This window comes from Nerophis lumbriciformis, linkage group LG05 (assembly GCF_033978685.3).
Source record: "Nerophis lumbriciformis linkage group LG05, RoL_Nlum_v2.1, whole genome shotgun sequence".
Taxonomy (NCBI): domain Eukaryota; kingdom Metazoa; phylum Chordata; class Actinopteri; order Syngnathiformes; family Syngnathidae; genus Nerophis; species Nerophis lumbriciformis.
This window is the reverse complement of record NC_084552.2, coordinates 11,282,904-11,300,831: the sequence shown is the minus strand read 5'-3', so window position 1 is coordinate 11,300,831 and position 17,928 is coordinate 11,282,904. Positions and strand designations below refer to the sequence as shown.

Genomic DNA, 17,928 nt, shown 5'->3' with positions numbered 1-17,928 from the left:
TGATGAAAATCTATTACTTTGCCTTTGACATAACTCAAGGTAAGTTAGCAGGTTTAAACGTTTACTTTATTTTTCTCAAGCTGCCACATCCCACTTTGCAAACCCTGAGTGTCAATCAAGCATAACAATGCACATGAGACGTACTGGGAAGAAGTCTGGTTGGGACTTTGCTGGGCTCGCTGTTCCTCCAGTTTGAGTGCAGCTAGCAAAGCGTCCCGAGAACAGTGCTTATCCTAGAGGGAGACAAGTTGAAATAGGTGTTAAACATTATATGTTTTAACATTAAAACCAAGCTAACTCGTGGTCAGCCATGACACATGTATCATTTAGTGGCCCTGCAAAGACAACATTTCTTGCCAAGTACATTTGTTTTTTTCAATGTATTTATTGAGCCAAAAATATTTAACTGTATTATTTAACTGGCCTGAACGAAATTGACAAGATCTTGGGTTTGGGGGAACCTGCTATCGTGACAAAGCGGTTGTTGCTGGACACAACGGACTCTTGGGAGAAGGAATGCCGCGTGCCCGGCGACCCTTTCCTGTCGAGGACGTGAAGATATCCAACTATTCGGAATTATGACAACAGGACATCTGCTGATTGGAGTAAGCGTTGCTCTGGTTTGTCCACAAATTGGAAGTTGCTGGCAGTCTTCAAAGTACCCCAAAGCTGCCACAAAGGATTGGAGGATGCGGGAAGAACTGTGGACACTCTTGTGATTTTGGATCACATCGGACTGTCTGCCCCGCAGTTTTGAGGACCAGTCATAGACAATTTAGAGTGAAAAGCACATTTTCTTTTCACTCGCATACAAAACATTCTAACTTGGATTGTTTCCCTGGTGTCGAGACTCTCCCGAAGGACAGTGCAGCGAAGACACAACAAACTCCTTTCTTGTCTCTTATGGACACACACCTGTTGTTGTTGACTTTGGACTGACTAGCGACTGCACGACATCAAGGCCGCGGAACAGAGACACACTACGGGCTTACACACACACACTTGCAACCACAAAAATATACGGCACACACATACACCCCCCCAACCCAACACCCTCGACGCAAATCCCATAGGGGTGATGAATGGATGGTCAGCGCCTGAGAGCTGCGGCCTGCCATCATGACCTCGCATTCCCTTCCCTCTGTTGCTAGATATCTCGAGATGTACATTGTAATATGTATATGTGCTTTGCTATGGAGGTTTTTACCCACTCCAGAATGGGCCCCCTTAGGAGCCCAGTCTAGATTGTATTTTTTTACTCATCCTTCCCCAGCGTTTTACCTTTTTCCCATCTTTTACGGGGCGGCGTGGCGAAGTTGGTAGAGTGGCCGTGCCAGCAATCGGAGTGTTGCTGGTTACTGGGGTTCAATGCCCACCTTCTACCATCCTAGTCACGTCCGTTGTGTCCTTGGGCAAGACACTTCACCGTTGCTCCTGATGGCTGCTGGTTAGCGCCTTGCATGGCAGCTCCCGCCATCAGTGTGTGAATGTGTGTGTGAATGGGTGAATGTGGTAATACTGTCAAAGCTCTTTGAGTACCTTGAAGGTAGAAAAGCGCTATACAAGTATAACCCATTTATCATTATTATAAATTAATTCAAAACATTTTCTTCAATAAAAAACAAAGTAAAACAATATAAAAACAGTTAGGAACTAGTAATTAATGAAAATGAGTAAAATTAAGTGTTAAAGGTTAGTACTATTAGTGGACCAGCAGCACGCACAATCATGTGTGCTTACGGACTGTATCCCTTGCAGACTGTATTGATATATATTGATATATAATGTAGGAACCAGAATATTAATAACAGAAAGAAACAACGCTTTTGTGTGAATGAGTGGAAATGGGGGAGGGAGGTTTTTTGGGTTAGTGTACTAATTGTAAGTGTATGTTGTGTTTCTTATGTTGATTTAATAAAAAAAAATAAAATTAAAAAAAAATTAAAAAAAACACAGATACCGATAATAAAAAAAACGATACCAATAATTTCCGATATTACACTTTAAAGCATTTATCAGCCGATAATATCGGCCTGCCGATATTATCGGACATCTCTAATCAATATCGACCGATGTTAAATTGTGATTCAGTTTTCAGCCATATAGCCCTGCCTCTAACTTTTGTGAGAGGCTGAAAGGTGAGCTGCACGTTGTGTACCTGTAGATGCGTGATGAATGACAGTCTCTGCCGTGGAAAAGGATCACATCCCTCCCACTGACAATGGCCTCCGTACACATCCTTTCCACCGTGCTGCGTTGCCGCGTGGTAAAACACTTTCGACGGCGTCTCAAACCACCTTGTAGGGACAACACCGGGAAATGAGGGACACTTTTTTTTTTTTTCTCCAAGCAATCCTTCAGTGTCTGCTGTGAATCCTACCGTTTACAGGACTGCCAAAAACATTTGAAGTTCTGTCCTGCTTTCCTGTTCTGCTCCGGCGGTGCTGTGGGGGCTTGCTGTGTTGGGGGGAGATGAGGACTGTTGACATTTGCGGGCTGGGTCGAAGGGGGCGGGGATGGGGTAACAGTAGGCTGGAGAAGACAACACAACATTATGACTACCGGTAATCCTAAACCAGGGGTGTCCAAACCTTTTTTCCACCAGGAAAAAGTCAAAACATGGGGGGGCCATTTTCATATTCAAATCCATTACAATTAAGATTTTTTTTAACCTTTAGGACTCCCTCAAGTTTGGTCACGGGACACAAAAGTGTCAGTCATAAATTTTTTTTAAATAAGTCTTTCCCCCTCCCCAATGCTTACATCTTTAAATAAACTTCAGATCTGTCCATATTACATTTATTTTAATGTCTTATGCCCTTTTTCTTGTTTTTAATGGCAAAAGCACCAAATATGCATCACCCCTCAAAATTTTCAAAGTAATATTTGATGGGAAGTAATTGGAGCCTTAAAGGAGAACTGCACTTCTTTTTTTTAGAATTTTGCCTGTCGTTCACAATGATTATTTAATTATTTTATTTAGCCTTTAATTAACCAGGTAAAACCCCATTGAGATCAAAGATCTACTTTCCAAGGGAGACCTGGCCAAGAGGGCAGCAGCAAGGTTACATTAAAAACAGTAAACAAGACATAAAACATCAAATTTACAACATTAAAATGTATTATGAAAGACATGACCAGATGGATTTTTGTGTGTGCATTTTTTACTACATTTATTAAATAAACGTAAATAAAAGTCTGCTTTCAGCCGAGCCAATGGGAAGTGCCAATAATACTCCATTTACATTTGGTGACTTGAATATTAACAAGTATTAGTGCTATTGTAATTATAAGCTCTAACGCAGACAAACTATTTATAGCGGCGATCACTTCCTATGTGTCTATGTTTACATCATGAAGTGGTCTGCTGCTTTCTCGCTTCCTGCAAGTTAATTGTAGATCATAAATCATGCATCTCACTTGAAAAGTAGATTGCTGAGAATATAATCCGACAAATTAGGACACTTTGACAGCCAATTTAGACCCGGAAATGGCGAGAATGACACACAAAAAAAACTTGGTTCCACCCCTCTTTTCTTAGTATTAGGAGTCATTCTTCATCTAAATGGGAATATATGAACATCTGAGCAGTCGGCATCCTAATGACAGCAGACAATGTACAGTAAGTGATGTTTTATTATGTTTATTGGCTCTCATGAAGTCTGCAGTGAGAAATAATCCGTGATGAAGAATAAGAAAAGCAAACATTGCGACGCGTTTTTGAAATCAATGTGCCGCGTATACCTAAAATGATCAAAATACGTGAATATTGAATGTCATAAATGTTACTACATTACATGTATACTTTCATCATGTGTATAAAATGGAGGTATTTGGATGTTTTTTAGGGGCTCTATAGGCAGAATTGAACGCTCCCGTAGGCTCCATTGTAAGCAGACTTTTGATCGCATATATTTAATATTTAGAATGCAAAAAAATAAATAAATAGCCATCGTCATGTTTTTCATAATGATTGTGAGCTATAGGCAAAATTTCCCCCCAAAAAGTGCAATTCCCCTTTTAATAGGTCAATAATTCATAACATTGATTTTAAATTGTTCTTTTTGAATAATGACAGTTTAAAAAAAACATCCCACTATAATTATTTGGGATCCAAAAGGGCCCTACTCATAGAAGTGTTAACAGTATGTCATATATCATTTTATTTCAATTTTTTAACTTTCAACATTTAAAACTCTGTTTATGCCCTTTTTGTCAGAGAAAATATGCAATATTTCCCCCAAAAAATATTTCAAATAATTCATAACGTTGATTTCTATTCATTATCATTTTTTGAGCAATGACAGTTAAAAAAAAAAATCTCACTAAAATTTTGGGGGACCCAAAAGTGTTAAAAATAAGTTACTTTTTAAGTCTGTAGCGCAACTAAATATATAGCCATCAACTATAAGTTGTTATTATTATTTATGTTTTAGTTAGTTTGTGCCATTTTTGTCATAGAAAACTTTAGTGTTTTTATTACAAACAAAATATTAAATATTTTTCCACCAAAGCTATTTTAAAGTTGAATATTTGATGTGGAGTAGAGATGCGCGGATAGGCAATTTATCTCATCCGCAACCGCGTCAGAAAGTCGTCATCCATCCGCCATCCACCCGATGTAACGTTTGATCAGAACGCCATCCGCCCGTTGTTATATATCTAATATTAATTAAAAAAAAAAAAAAAAGGGTGAAAACTACGCGAATTGCACCTTGTGCAGACAAGATTTTTCGATCGAACACGGAGGAATTAGCGATGTAAAAGACCACGTTGGGACAAAAAAACACAAGTCTAATGCCGTTGCTAGCGATACAAGTGGAAAACTTTCAACGTTTTTCGTCGCCCAAACAGATTCTTTGGATGTGATAAATGCCGAAGTTTTATTTACGGAGGCAATAATTGAGCATGGACTTCCAATCGCACTGGCTGATCACATGGGACAGTTAATAATGTAATGCAACCTTTAAAAATCATTACGCGGTGATCGCGATCCCAAAAATAAACTTTTCTTGCATGATAATGTCCAGAAAATTTCGCTTTATATTACTATAGAGTCCTTTTAACGAATGAGTTTGATGGTTTATCACAAACCTTAAATGAAATTCCATGGCCACCGTCCTGCTCTCTATATCAACCAGGGTGAGCCCCACCCCTTTCGTGAGCGCACTGCGCGTGGAGTGACCCCTGTTACGCGCCCCCGGCAACAGGGGTGGCAAGCAGGTAAGCTGCGCGGGCGGAGCGCGCGGAGTGACCCATGTTACGAGCCCCCGGCCACGGGGGTGGCGGGCAGGTAAGCTGCTTACCTGCTGCGCGTGACGCCGGCCGCGGCGAAAGCGGACGAGGCGGGGTGTCGGTGCGGTGGGCGCGGTAGTGACCCTGGACGTGCGTCGGGCCCTTCTCGCGGATCGCCTCAGCTACGGCTCCCGGTGGGGCCCTCTCGGGGGAAGGGGCCTCGGTCCCGGACCCCGGCGAGGCGTCCCTTCTCCGCTCCGTAAAAGTGTCCATCTCTTTTCTTTTTTTTTCTTCTGTTGTGGCATATGCAGCAGGTGCCTGCTCGTTTTTCGTATGTGGGTAACAACATTTAACTATGTATATATATTTACCAATTGGTTTAACTGCCACCCGCAAAAAAAAAAAAAAAAAAAAAAAAAAAAAATCTAATTAATCCGCCCGACCCGACCCGCGAGCGGATAAAATCTTATTTTTTTTAATTTCATCCGCCCGATCCGCGGATAATCCGCGGACTCCGCGGTTGTGTCCGCAAACCGCGCATCTCTAATGTGGAGTAACTGAAGACTTCAAAAAGTCAATAAGTCATTACATTAATTTTTATGCATTATTATTTTTGGAGCAATGACAGTTTTTAAGAAAAGTTATTGGAGTCAACATCGTAACTTTTTTCTGTTACATTTCATCCGTTTGCTCTTTTATTTTTAATATTTTAAAAAATGTGCCGCGGGCCGTTAAAAAATGAGCTGTGGGCCGCAAATGGCCCCCCCGGGCCTCACTTTGGACACCCCTGTACTAAACCAAATACAACTCGTATTTATTGTAGGCTGAGATGTAACTGAAGCGCTCTCATGGTTTCAGTTGTTCTCTGAGCGTCTTTGTTCTAGGAGGCGTGTATCAGTGAGAGCCACATGGTCTTAACTGGCCTCGCCTTCTTAACCTCCAAAAAGCAAGCATCCATGTTTATAACGTACATATGAACCAACCGGTGGCACACGTGTCCTAAGGAGTGACTCACCGTTGTGCCGGCGGCCAGCGTGGGCGAGCAGTTCCTCTGCTGAGTGGCGTTCTCGATTGCTACTTTGGCTACGGTGCTGGGGTCAGTTCCCGCCGGCACGGCCACCATGGTGGAGCTGTTGCCGGCGTTGTTGGGGTCGCTGATGGTAATGATCCGCACTCCCACTTTATTGGGGATCCCCGAGGACGGGGTCGCCGCCGTGCGATCGTCGTTCTCGGCCGGCCGCTTGAGGCCCCGGGCTTCCGAGGCGACGCCGTTTGCAGGGGGGAGGGAGGGATTGGGCAGCAGTTGCTGCCTCAGCACAGGCACGGCGTGGCCCGGCCCCAAAGGTCCGTTTGACAGTTCCGAGGGAGGCCTGGTGCCGACGGCCTGAGGTCCGTTGGCCAGGCGCTCGGTCTGCTGGGCTTTGGCAGTGTCCTGCTGCAAGGGAGGACTGGGAGCAGGTGGGGCCACGCTGTGACTCCTCTCTGTAGGACCCACGTCCCCGTTCCCCAAGTACTGTTTGGAAGCAACGTGATTTGGAATGATTCTGTTGATGACCCCACTGTCACCCCGATCCACGTCACACACCCCGTTGACCAGAGTCTTTTTACAGTCGGGGTTCCCCTCCAAAGGGGCGTCAAGTCCAGGGGAGAGGGCCTGCTTCCCATTAGCAGGGGGACTCTCCCCAGCAGGGCCGTTTCGTGCCCCCTGGGTGTTCCCTGAGTGGTATGGAGGTAGATTAGACTCCGTGCACTTCTGACCATTTAGCAGCTTGGCACCGACTCCAACCTCGCCGTTACTGGTTTTCCCATTGGACGAGTCTCCGTCCGGCAAAGACGAGTTTTCCATCACCTCGATTTTTCGCTCATGAATGTGCAACCCGGTCGCGTCCTTGGCCTCCTCTTCCTTTTGACAGATGATCTTGTCGCCTCGAAGCGGATTCGGCGGCGCCGGTGGAACAGCGGGGGCTTGCTGGGCTGCGGGCGCAGTTGACAAGGGAGGCTGGGGGACGCTCGAGGCCACGGCGCTGACCGCAGCGATGGCCGTGGTCGACGTGGTGAAACCAGTGTTGGGGACCACAGTAAACGTGACTTGTCCAGTCGCCATGGGGGCCTGGATGATTGTCGCCGGACTGCTCGTTGAGATGAGCTGGCCTGGCAAGAGCTGGACTTGTCCGGGAACCAGCTGAACGTTGAGCTGCTGAGGCTGCGGCGAGGGGCCCTGGGTGTTGTAGGCCGCCTGGTAGATGACCTGCGAACTGGGGGCTATCGTGCTGTTGGGAGGGGGCACCTGTGGCGCGGGAAGGATGAGCTTCCCGCCAGGCGTTGAAGGCCCTCGCTTTGGAAGCAGAAGCTGTTTGATCAAGCTGGACTCGGAGGAGGTAGGCTGAGATGGAGGAGTTTGCGGAATCATTTGAAGCGCCGTCTGCTGCTGATGCCTCTTCATGGACAGTGCGTGGCTGACGGTCTGGTTTGAATGGGACGCAGCAGGTGGGCAGGGGCTGGAAGGGGCTGCAGGCTGCCCCGCTATCTGGATAGTCTGGGCGCCAGGAATGGCAGAAGGGTTGGCGAGAACAATTTGGTGTATAGCGGGGGTGTAGACTGGGTTCTGTTGGGGGCTGGGACTGACTATTACCACACTCTGCGCCTGCTGTTGGGGCTGCTGGTTAATGGCGGCTGCTGGCACAGCGGTCTGGTTTGGCGCAGGTTTGGGGGCAATATTCTGAAATGTGACACGTGACCCCGTAGAGCTGGATGACGCTTGGATGGAAGAGGCGGGTGCAGACGTAGCCACGGCGCACTGAGGCTCCACCTGGGGAGACGCTCCTTGTGGTGCCATAAGGGGAGGGGTTTGAGCCAGGGGCGGGTGCTGGGAGATTGGGGGGCAGACCCCTTGCACCCGGGCCGTAAGTATGTGGCCCTGGGGTACCTGTTGAAATAGCGTGACTGGGGTCCCGGTGGGGAGCATGGGGGAGTGTTGCTGAGCGACGGCCGGGGCAACAGCGTTCTGGGGGCTGTGGTTCTGGGAGGTCTGGGCTGGTGTTGGGATCTGAACCACTGGACAGGGCCGGACCTGCTGCACTACGGCCTGCGTATTGGTTGGTATTTGCGCCGGGTTGAGGGTAGGACCCGGTGTCCGTGCCATCTGTGGTGTATTCCCAGTAGGTGCCCCTAATCACACAAACACAGCGGGTTCATTTTCAAGTTATCACACTTCCCGATTGCAGCAGATATGAGCATCATTTTAGATGTCCATACCATTTTTACATGCTTCTAATTCTCTGTTCTACCTGGAGATGGAGCCTGGGAGCCTCCGGGGGCTTCATGTCGGACTACAGGAGGGGATGCTGCACCTGGCGTCTGCTGCTGGTAGAACAGTTGAACGGGCAGAGGTATCGACCTTCGCCTTATCCCCACCAGGAGGATGTGAAGTGGCCCACCGGTTTTGGTCTCCTCCTGCCGCCGCATTGTATGATTGGGAAACACAGTCCTGTAACGGCAAGGTTATGTTAGTATTTCATATTCCTTGGAGGACATCATCTTCTTCAGTTTAAATATGCACTGGCTGTCCGATGCAAGGTTTGATTAGAGACTGAATAATTAATTTCACTTCAAAAAGGCAAGTAACCTTGTCAATGTTTTTTTTTTTTCACAGCAAGAACTGTAACAGGAACTTTTTCAGGTAAATAAAGTTCCCCCCATGTTTCCAGCAAAAACTACCCAGGTAGATTTAGTTCCTCAGGAACGATATTTAGTTCCTGGTAGCAAGGTGGGACTTTGGAAAGGTTCCTGGAAACTAAGCAGGGTCGGGCTGTGCGGTCGACCGCTGATTGGTTGAACACGGTTGGGGCGTTCCTTAAACTTTGTATTCTAAGTTTCAGCAGCCATTACAGTATGCGGGATAGCTCGTTTAAACAACCGTCAATTCAGGACTATATGCCGCTATTTTTTTTACCTACACTTTGAACCCTACGGCTTATAAAACGGTGCAGCTATGGATGTTTCTTCGCTGACAACCATAATGCAAATAGTTAAAAAAACAAAACAAAAAAACAAGCACAAACACTGAATAGGTGTGTTATTGTCTGTGCTATGGCACCATCTTTTGGACAAGTTCACTTACTGCAGGTGCTGGATTGCCCTTCTGTTTAGACTGAGCTTTGAACCGGATGTAGAAGTGCCATTTGGTCTTCTGGTCGTCCATCGCGTTTCTACTCATATGGATTCTTAATTCATGACTCCAAGCAAACGTTTGCAAGTTTTACAATATAACTAAAACAATTCTTACTTACTAAAGCGTCCCATGTGTGATGTCTGTAGGAGTGCTTTCATGCATATTTGTACGTGCTATCCTAATGTAGCCAAGCTAGTGTCGTTGGCATTAGCTAATATGCCAACACGTTTACAAGTCTCTGTGTTAACATTATTAACTTACAATGGCATTCTTTTTGTATCGTTTTACTTTCACAAATTCCTCAGTAAATTCCCCAAAACGTCACCGTGGAGTTATTGAGTCTGTTTAGCTGATTGGAGACCGACAAATTTTAATATTTGGCAGTTTGATAGGTGCTTATTTGTCGCCATGAGTGACTCAGGCCAGTGACCATGAAGTGTACTTTCTAGAGACCACATGCACATCATTTACCTCTGTAACCCAATCCAAACAACCTTCCCTCGTCATGGCGCAAAAAAAAAGAAAAAGATTTCAACTAGCACAAAAAGTCAACAAAATGGTAAATGGGTTGTACTTGTATAGCGCTTTTCTACCTTTTTTAAGGAACTCAAAGCGCTTTGACACTATTTCCACATTCACACACTGATGGCGAGAGCTGCCATGCACGGCGCTAACCAGGCCCATCAGGAGCAAGGGTGAAGTGTCATGCTCAAGGACACAATGGACGGGACTAGATTGGTAGGTGGGGATTGAACCAGTAACCCTCAGATTGCTGGCACGGCCACTCTCCCAACTTCGCCACACCGTCCCCAAACACGTCACACAACAACCTGTTCACTGAACTTTGTTGATATCATAAAAAAACAGCCAACCAACATAAACATTTCAAAATTATACCAATTTAAATCCATTGCCAGGCATGATGGGAAATTGCAAAAAAAACAAAAAAAAAACACTCCTCACATTTATCCATTTTTAGTTGCTTGATATTTCTGATTGATTACAAAACTTTAAAGAGGTCATCCCCAATATAAAGTTAAAGTCTCAACAATAGTCACACACACACTAGGTGTGGTGAAATTATCCTCTGCATTTGACCCGTCCCCTTGTTCACCCCCTGGGAGGTGAGGGGAGCAGTAGGGATGATGTTCGTTAAGAAATTATCGAGTTCGAGCCCATTATCGAATCCACTTATCGAACCAATTCCTTATCGAATCTCTTATGGAATCCAGATAGGTTGTTGTGTGTGCACTGAGTTCCAAAAGCCATAGATGTTATATGACTGGGCCGGCACGCTGTTTATATTGTAGCGTCCAGGAGAAGCGCACACCAAGTCTGACGCTCTTTTTAAACTTGTATTGAGAAACCTATACTAACACAGCTCAACTTATCTCGTTCCTTCCACACGCACGTCTATCCTCACTCCTCATTTCGGCAACAATACGTTCACAACAATGGGAATTCTGAATATCACTCATTCATGAACACAACATCAACCTCAGCAGGTCGTTACACTGTGGAGGAAAAGCGGACATGAAAAATTGCCGACAAACACATCACCAACATGGACGAGGTGCCGCTCACTTTCAACATCCTCGTGAAGCACACTGTGGAGAAGAAGGGCACCAGCACGGTAGAGAAGCGGTACACACAACGAGGCAAGAGAAGTGGGCTTTTACTGTTGTGCTAGCTTGCTATGCTAATGGACAACGAGACTGACTTTGAAAATGAGGAGAGGGAATCTGGCGTGTTTGATGGAGAACTTGCCCAGCTGTTCATTTCGGACACAGAAGATGAGGACTTTGATGGATTTGTGGATGAGAATAATAATGAGTACATTGATAAATACCGTATTTTTCGGACTATAAGTCGCAGTTTTTTTCATAGTTTGGCCGGGGGTGCGACTTATACTCAGGAGCGACTTATGTGTGAAATTATTAACACATTAGCGTAAAATATCAAATAATATTATTTAGCTCATTCAAGTAAGAGACTAGACGTATAAGATTTCATGGGATTTAGCGATTAGGAGTGACAGATTGTTTGGTAAACGTATAGCATGTTCTATTTGTTATAGTTATTTGAATGACTCTTACCATATGTTATGTTAACATACCAGTTGGTTATTTATGCCTCATATAACGTACACTTATTCAGCCTGTTGTTCACTATTCTTTATTTATTTTAAATTGACTTTCAAATGTCTATTCTTGGTGTTGGGTTTTATCAAATAAATTTCCCCAAAAAATGCGACTTATACTCCAGTGCGACTTATATATGTTTTTTTCCTTCTTTATTATGCATTTTCGGCAGGTGCGACTTATACTCCGGTGCGACTTATACTCCGAAAAATACGGTACTTCAATAAAGTACAACCCAACTCAGCTTAGCTCCTGCTGCCTTTTTAAAACGGCGTCCATGCATGCTCACGTATGTTTTAAGCTAGCGTAAGTTTAACCATGCTTGCGCCCAAAAATACGCTGCGCCTTATTCATGCGTTAAATACAGAAATATCACCTGTAACTGACACGGCGCCTTTTAATACGGTGCGTCCTATGGTCACGAAAAAACGGTATAGTGCAGGGGTCGGCAACCCGCGGCTCCGGAGCCGCATGCGGCTCTTTGATCACTCTGATGCGGCTCGGCAGCTTACTCACCGACCCCCCGATTTTCCCGGGAGACTTCCAATTTTCACCCTTACAGTTATAATGAGGGCGTGCCATGATGGTACAGCATTTGGCGCCCTCTACAATCTGTATTAACAGCGTGCCAGCCCAACCCCTTGTTATGCGGTATGCGTCTTCTGCTTGCACAAGTACGTGACAGCAAGGCATACTTGGTCAACAGCCACACAGATTACACTGACGGTGACCATATAAAACAACTTTAACACTCTTACTAATAATGCGCCACACTTTGAACCAAAACCAAACAAGAATGACAAACACATTTCGGGAGAACAACATAAACACAACAGAACAAATACCCAGAATCCCATGCAGCCCTGACTCTTCCGGGATACATTATACACCCCTGCTACCACCAAACCCCGCCCCCACCCCAACCCTGCTCCCTCACACATCAACCCCCCCCCCCTCTGTGCGTCGGTTGAGGTGGGTGGGGTTTGGTAGCGTGGGTGTATAATGTAGCCCGGAAGAGTTAGGGCTGCATGGGATTCTGGGTATTTGTCCTGTTGTGTTTATGTTGTGTTACGGTGCAGATGTTCTCCCGAAATGTGTTTGTCATTCTTCTTTGGTGTGGGTTCACAGTGTGGCGCATTATTAGTAAGAGTGTTAAAGTTTTTTTTTTTTATACCGCCACCGTCAGTGTAACCTGTGTGGTTGTTGACCAAGTATGCATTGCTGTCACATACGTGAGCAAGCGGAAGCCCCATACAACGTGTGGTTGATCATGCACGCTGGTAGTAGTGGGTGCTATATGCTGTACCATCACGGCACGCATGACGCTGACAAGCGTCATTCATATAAAACCCGCATGCCGCTGACAAGCGCCATTCATATAAAAACCGCATGCCGCACCAGTATTCAAATTCCATAGTAAGGTAAGGGCAGCGTGTCTGAGGCCCCTGGTTTATACATAGCTCAAAGCAAAAAAAATACTTTTTATGCAGTGTTATTTCGTTTTAAATTTCAAAATTTTTTTGTGGCTCCCATTGTTATCTTTAATTTGTGAAACTGGTCAAAATGGCTCTTTGACTGGTAAAGGTTGCCGACCCCTGGTATAGTGGCTTTGATAACGGGAACCGCTTCTCAAAAAGGGATTTGAATCCATGGAATCGGTTCTTTTCTTATCGAACAATCGGGAGAACCGGTTTCGAACATCATCCCTAGTGAGCAGCAGCCGTGGCCGCGCTCGGGAATCATTTTGGTGATTTTTAACCCTCAATTCCAACCCTTGATGCTGAGTGCCAAGCAGTTAGCAATGGGTCCCATTTTTATAGTCTTTGGTATGACTCGGCCGGGGTAGGAGTTCAACTTTCACATAGCGTATTTTTCGGATTATAAATCGCAGTTTTTTCATAGTTTGGCCGGGGGTGCGACTTATACTCAGGAGCGACTTATGTGTGAAATTATTAACACATTACCGTAAAATATCAAATAATATTATTTATCTCATTCACGGAAGAGACGAAGCAAATGTCAGCAATCGTCACACACACGTCAACCAATAAGAATTCGGCGGGGGAGGGTCATGGCAGAAGTGCATTGTGGGTCATGGGATGCTAACTGCTATATGCTACTGCCGTAGCTATTAAAAAGGATCATATCAACATTGGCGGTAACTTATAAAAACTGAGAAGGGCTGAACAAAAATGGCACCGAAAAGGAAATCATATACTGCAGATTACAAGCTGGACGTAGTGAAATATGCAGCAGAGAACGGCGATCGAGCAGCAGAAAGAAAGGACGCTAGCGGCACATACCAGGAGCGACAACGAGGAAGAAGATTTCATGGGATTTAGGGATTAGGAGTGACAGATTGTTTGGTAAACGTATAGCATGTTCTATATGTTATAGTTATTTGAATGACTCTTACCATAATATGTTACGTTAACATACTAGGCACATTCTCAGTTGGATATTTATGCCTCATATAAAAATAATAATAATAATAATAATAATAATAATGGATTAGATTTATATAGCGCTTTTCTAGACACTCAAAGCGCTTCACAGAGAAGTGAGAACCCATCATTCATTTTTACAACTCCTTTATTCATCATTCATTCTCCGGTGCAAGCGGCACCGGGGGCAAGGGTGAAGTGTCCTGCCCAAGGACACACCGGCAGCGATTTTGGATGGTAAGAGGCGGGGAGCGAACCTGCAACCCTCAGGTTTCTGGCACGGCCGCTCTACCCACTACGCCATGCCGCCCCTAACGTACACTTATTCAGCCTGTTGTTCACTATTCTTTATTTATTTTAAATTGCCTTTCAAATGTCTATTCTTGGTGTTGGATTTTATCAAATACATTTCCCCCAAAAATGCGACTCATATATGTTTTTTTCCCTTCTTTATTATGCATTTTCGGCCGGTGCGACATATAGCGACTTATAATCCGAAAAATACGGTACTCCTATTATTGAATTCTATTAATAATTATCCATCCTTTATATTATTATAATATGTACACACATAGGTATAGGCTGTATTAATCAATATGCACCGTATTTTTCGGAGTATAAATCGCACCGGAGTATAAGACGCACCTGCCGAAACCGCATAATAAAAAAGGAAAAAAACATATATAAGTCGCACTGGAGTATAAGTCGCTTATTTGGGGGAAATTTATTTCATAAAAGCCAACACCAAGAATAAACATTTGAAAGGCAATTTAAAATAAATAAAGAATAGTGAACAACAGGCTGAATAAGTGTACGTTATTCATCCATCCATCCATTTTCTACCGCTTATTCCCTTTGGGGTCGCGGGGGCCCTGGACCCTATGTCAGCTACAATCGGGCGGAAGGCGGGGTACACCCTGGACAAGTCGCCACCTCATCGCAGTAAGTGTACGTTATATGAGGCATAAATAACCAACTGAGAAGTTGCCTGGTATGTTAACATAACATATGATGTTAAGAGTCATTCAAATAACTATAACATATAGAACATGCTATACGTTTACCAAACAATCTGTCACTCCTAATCGCTAAATCCCATGAAATCTTATACGTCTAGTCTCTTACGTGAATGAGATAAATAATATTATTTGATATTTTACGGTAATGTGTTAATAATTTCACACATAAGTCGCTCCTGAGTATGAAAAAAACTATGACTTATAGTCCGAAAAATACGGTACATGAATTAATACACACCCACCCACAGAGTTATTTTGCATGCAGATAGACCATAAGGACTCGCCTGACCCTCACAAATTCATCATTTACTGTGAGGGGGTTAAGAAGACTGACCGTAGACATTTGAGGAAGCCGGTTGAGTTCAAGATGTTACTTCGTCCCATTTTGCTGCACGTGGCCAGGTACTCCGAGTACATGTCTGACCGGGACACCGAGCCCTCTGTGTTCGTCTCAAAGTGTGCGTTGAGCCTGTGGAATGTCATTCCATTTTAGAGGCGGAGCCAGCAAACTTCAGTACAAATACTACAACACTTGAACAAAGACGAGTCTCTCTTACCATTGCAGTGTAAATTTCTCTCCGTCGAGTTCGACGATGCCAGGCGGCGGTTGTGTGGACTGAACGGTCGCCTTCGTTGCTGAGGAGCAGAAAGCAAAACATTTGGTGACGACTGAGCCTTTACATGAGTGCTGCAGCACTGAACCACAAGTCATGTAATCATTTCCACGCTCATGCATAATGACATTTGAATCTTCATTGCAAACATAGATGTTATTATAAATCACATAATCACGTTTCATCAAACATATATTAATGTTGTTGCCCGAGGGTAAACTGGGTATAACACATGGCACACTGACAAAGCTTAACCTATTGTTAATATAACAATCTACAAGGTTAAGGTAGGTTGCTTCTCTTTCTTCACCTCCATTTTTCTGCATTCTTTCATATCTCAAGTTATCATTACGTATATGTATAGTTGCATTTGAACAACTGTATTGTTGATAATAAAGGTAAAGTATTGGTATTGTTCATTATCAATAGCGCTATTTCTATTGGTAATTGTATTGCTCCATTTGTAGTGTAATAATGCTCATTGTCATTTCTGTATTATTTTTTATTTTCGCTAACTGCTTATTTGCTATTACTTTTAACATCATATTTGTACATGTCGTATTTGCTGATGTTGCTCTATTGTTGTTGCTGTTGTGTTTGCTGTTGTTGTTTTTGTCTCTCTGTCTAATCCCCCTCTTGTCCCCACAATTTCCCCCCCTGTCTTCCTTTTTTTCCCCTTTCAATCCCCGGCTGCACCAAATGATAATATAAATACAATTAATAAAGTCAAATACAAATAAGGCAACAAGAGAAGTATCCTACACTTCTCTTTTGTAAAATAAATCTGAACAGCCGATATGGGCATCGACATCAACTATATGATTTGCCTGAGAAGCTGGACAGGACAAAAAAAAATAAAAATAATAATAATTAAAAATAAATAAAAATAAAAAAATCACACAAGGGTTGGAATTGGGGGTTAAATCACCAAAAAATGATTCCTGAGCGCGGCACCGCTGTTGCTCACTGCTCCCCTCACATCCCAGGGGGTGAACAAGGGGATGGGTCAAATGCAGAGGACAAATTTCACCACACCTAGTGTGTGTGTGACAATCATTGGTACTTATGTGTCAAACTCGAGGCCCGCCACCTCATTTTATGTGGCCCGCAAAGGCCTGGAATTACCATGCGTCTATTTGTTTCTAAATGTAGTCAACTTTCTATTTTGACAGAAAAAAATACATGTACCATATTTTTCGGAGTATAAGTCGCACCGGAGTATAAGTCGCCCCTGCCGAAAATGCATAATAAAGAAGGAAAAAAACATAAATAAATCGCGCTGGAGTCCGGCCAAACTATGAAAAAAACTGCGACTTATAGTCCGAAAAATACGGTGCTGTATGCAACGTCATATATTTTAAACTTAATCTAATATTACAACAAGTATTATAATATCACACATTCCAAACATCAAAATAAGTACTTAAACATCTGTTTGACTCATAATTTTGAAGCAACTTATCCATGAAATTCTAAAATATAACAATTATTTTTCGGTAAAAAACTGGTAGCTCAGTTGCCAGAATTTTACCGTAAAAACTGTGTAATATTGTTTTGCCATTTACAGTAATATACTGTAAAAACAACAACCGTAGATTTGACTGTAAAACAGTGGTACTGTTTGCCCATCTACATTTACAGTATACATCAGAGCTGGGCAATTATTTTGACTGGCGGTCCAAATTTAGAGAAAAAAATGTGTCTGAGGGCCGGTATATCTATTTTTAGGAACACTAATACAAAACCTCACAATAATGTCTGATTGAATGCTAAAAACGTTTTGACAGACCGCCTTAAATTTTTCTATGAACGATAAAACACTGAATATTGACAACATATGAATGTCGCACCCCCTCTCGATCGACATATGATATATAACTAAGCTTTAGAACTTTGTTGTGAAAATCTCCTTACACGTCTGTCCCTGACACCCACATTTCAGACTGACACTGTGGAAACGCTCCCCACCCACACTGCTTGGTGCCTCGTCTGAGCTGCTGTGACTTAGATAACCATTGTAACTAATTAATTAATTACCATAGTAACTAGTATATCATGCAAAAGCGCAGATTCCAACCATTGAAATACTTTGTATAGTTCAAGACTTACGGTCATTTGAAAACATCACTGCACATCATAATGGCAAAGCTACAGTTTGCATCTTAAATATCTAAAAAAAATTATTTGGGAATGTCTGGCGGGCCAGATTGAAAATCTTAACGGACCTTAATTTTCCCAGGTCTGGTATACATTGCAAAAAACATGGCAACATTTCGGCAGCTAAACTTTACTCTAAAATCTACA

At 43.5% G+C, this 17,928-nt stretch overlaps 1 protein-coding gene across 2 annotated transcripts in view; it reads right to left on the bottom strand.

Moving 5' to 3' along the window:
* Window positions 1-17,928, bottom strand: part of arid2 (AT-rich interactive domain 2) — a 100,942-nt gene that overhangs the window by 13,040 nt on the left and 69,974 nt on the right. For both annotated transcript variants that reach the window (XM_061961284.1, XM_061961285.1), the window contains exons 12-18: window positions 15,568-15,646; window positions 15,345-15,479; window positions 8,523-8,722; window positions 6,251-8,403; window positions 2,381-2,532; window positions 2,159-2,297; window positions 145-233 (exon numbers count right to left, since the gene is read on the bottom strand). In XM_061961284.1, coding sequence (XP_061817268.1) covers window positions 145-233; window positions 2,159-2,297; window positions 2,381-2,532; window positions 6,251-8,403; window positions 8,523-8,722; window positions 15,345-15,479; window positions 15,568-15,646 — 2,947 coding nt within the window. The remainder of the gene's footprint in view (window positions 1-144; window positions 234-2,158; window positions 2,298-2,380; window positions 2,533-6,250; window positions 8,404-8,522; window positions 8,723-15,344; window positions 15,480-15,567; window positions 15,647-17,928) is intronic.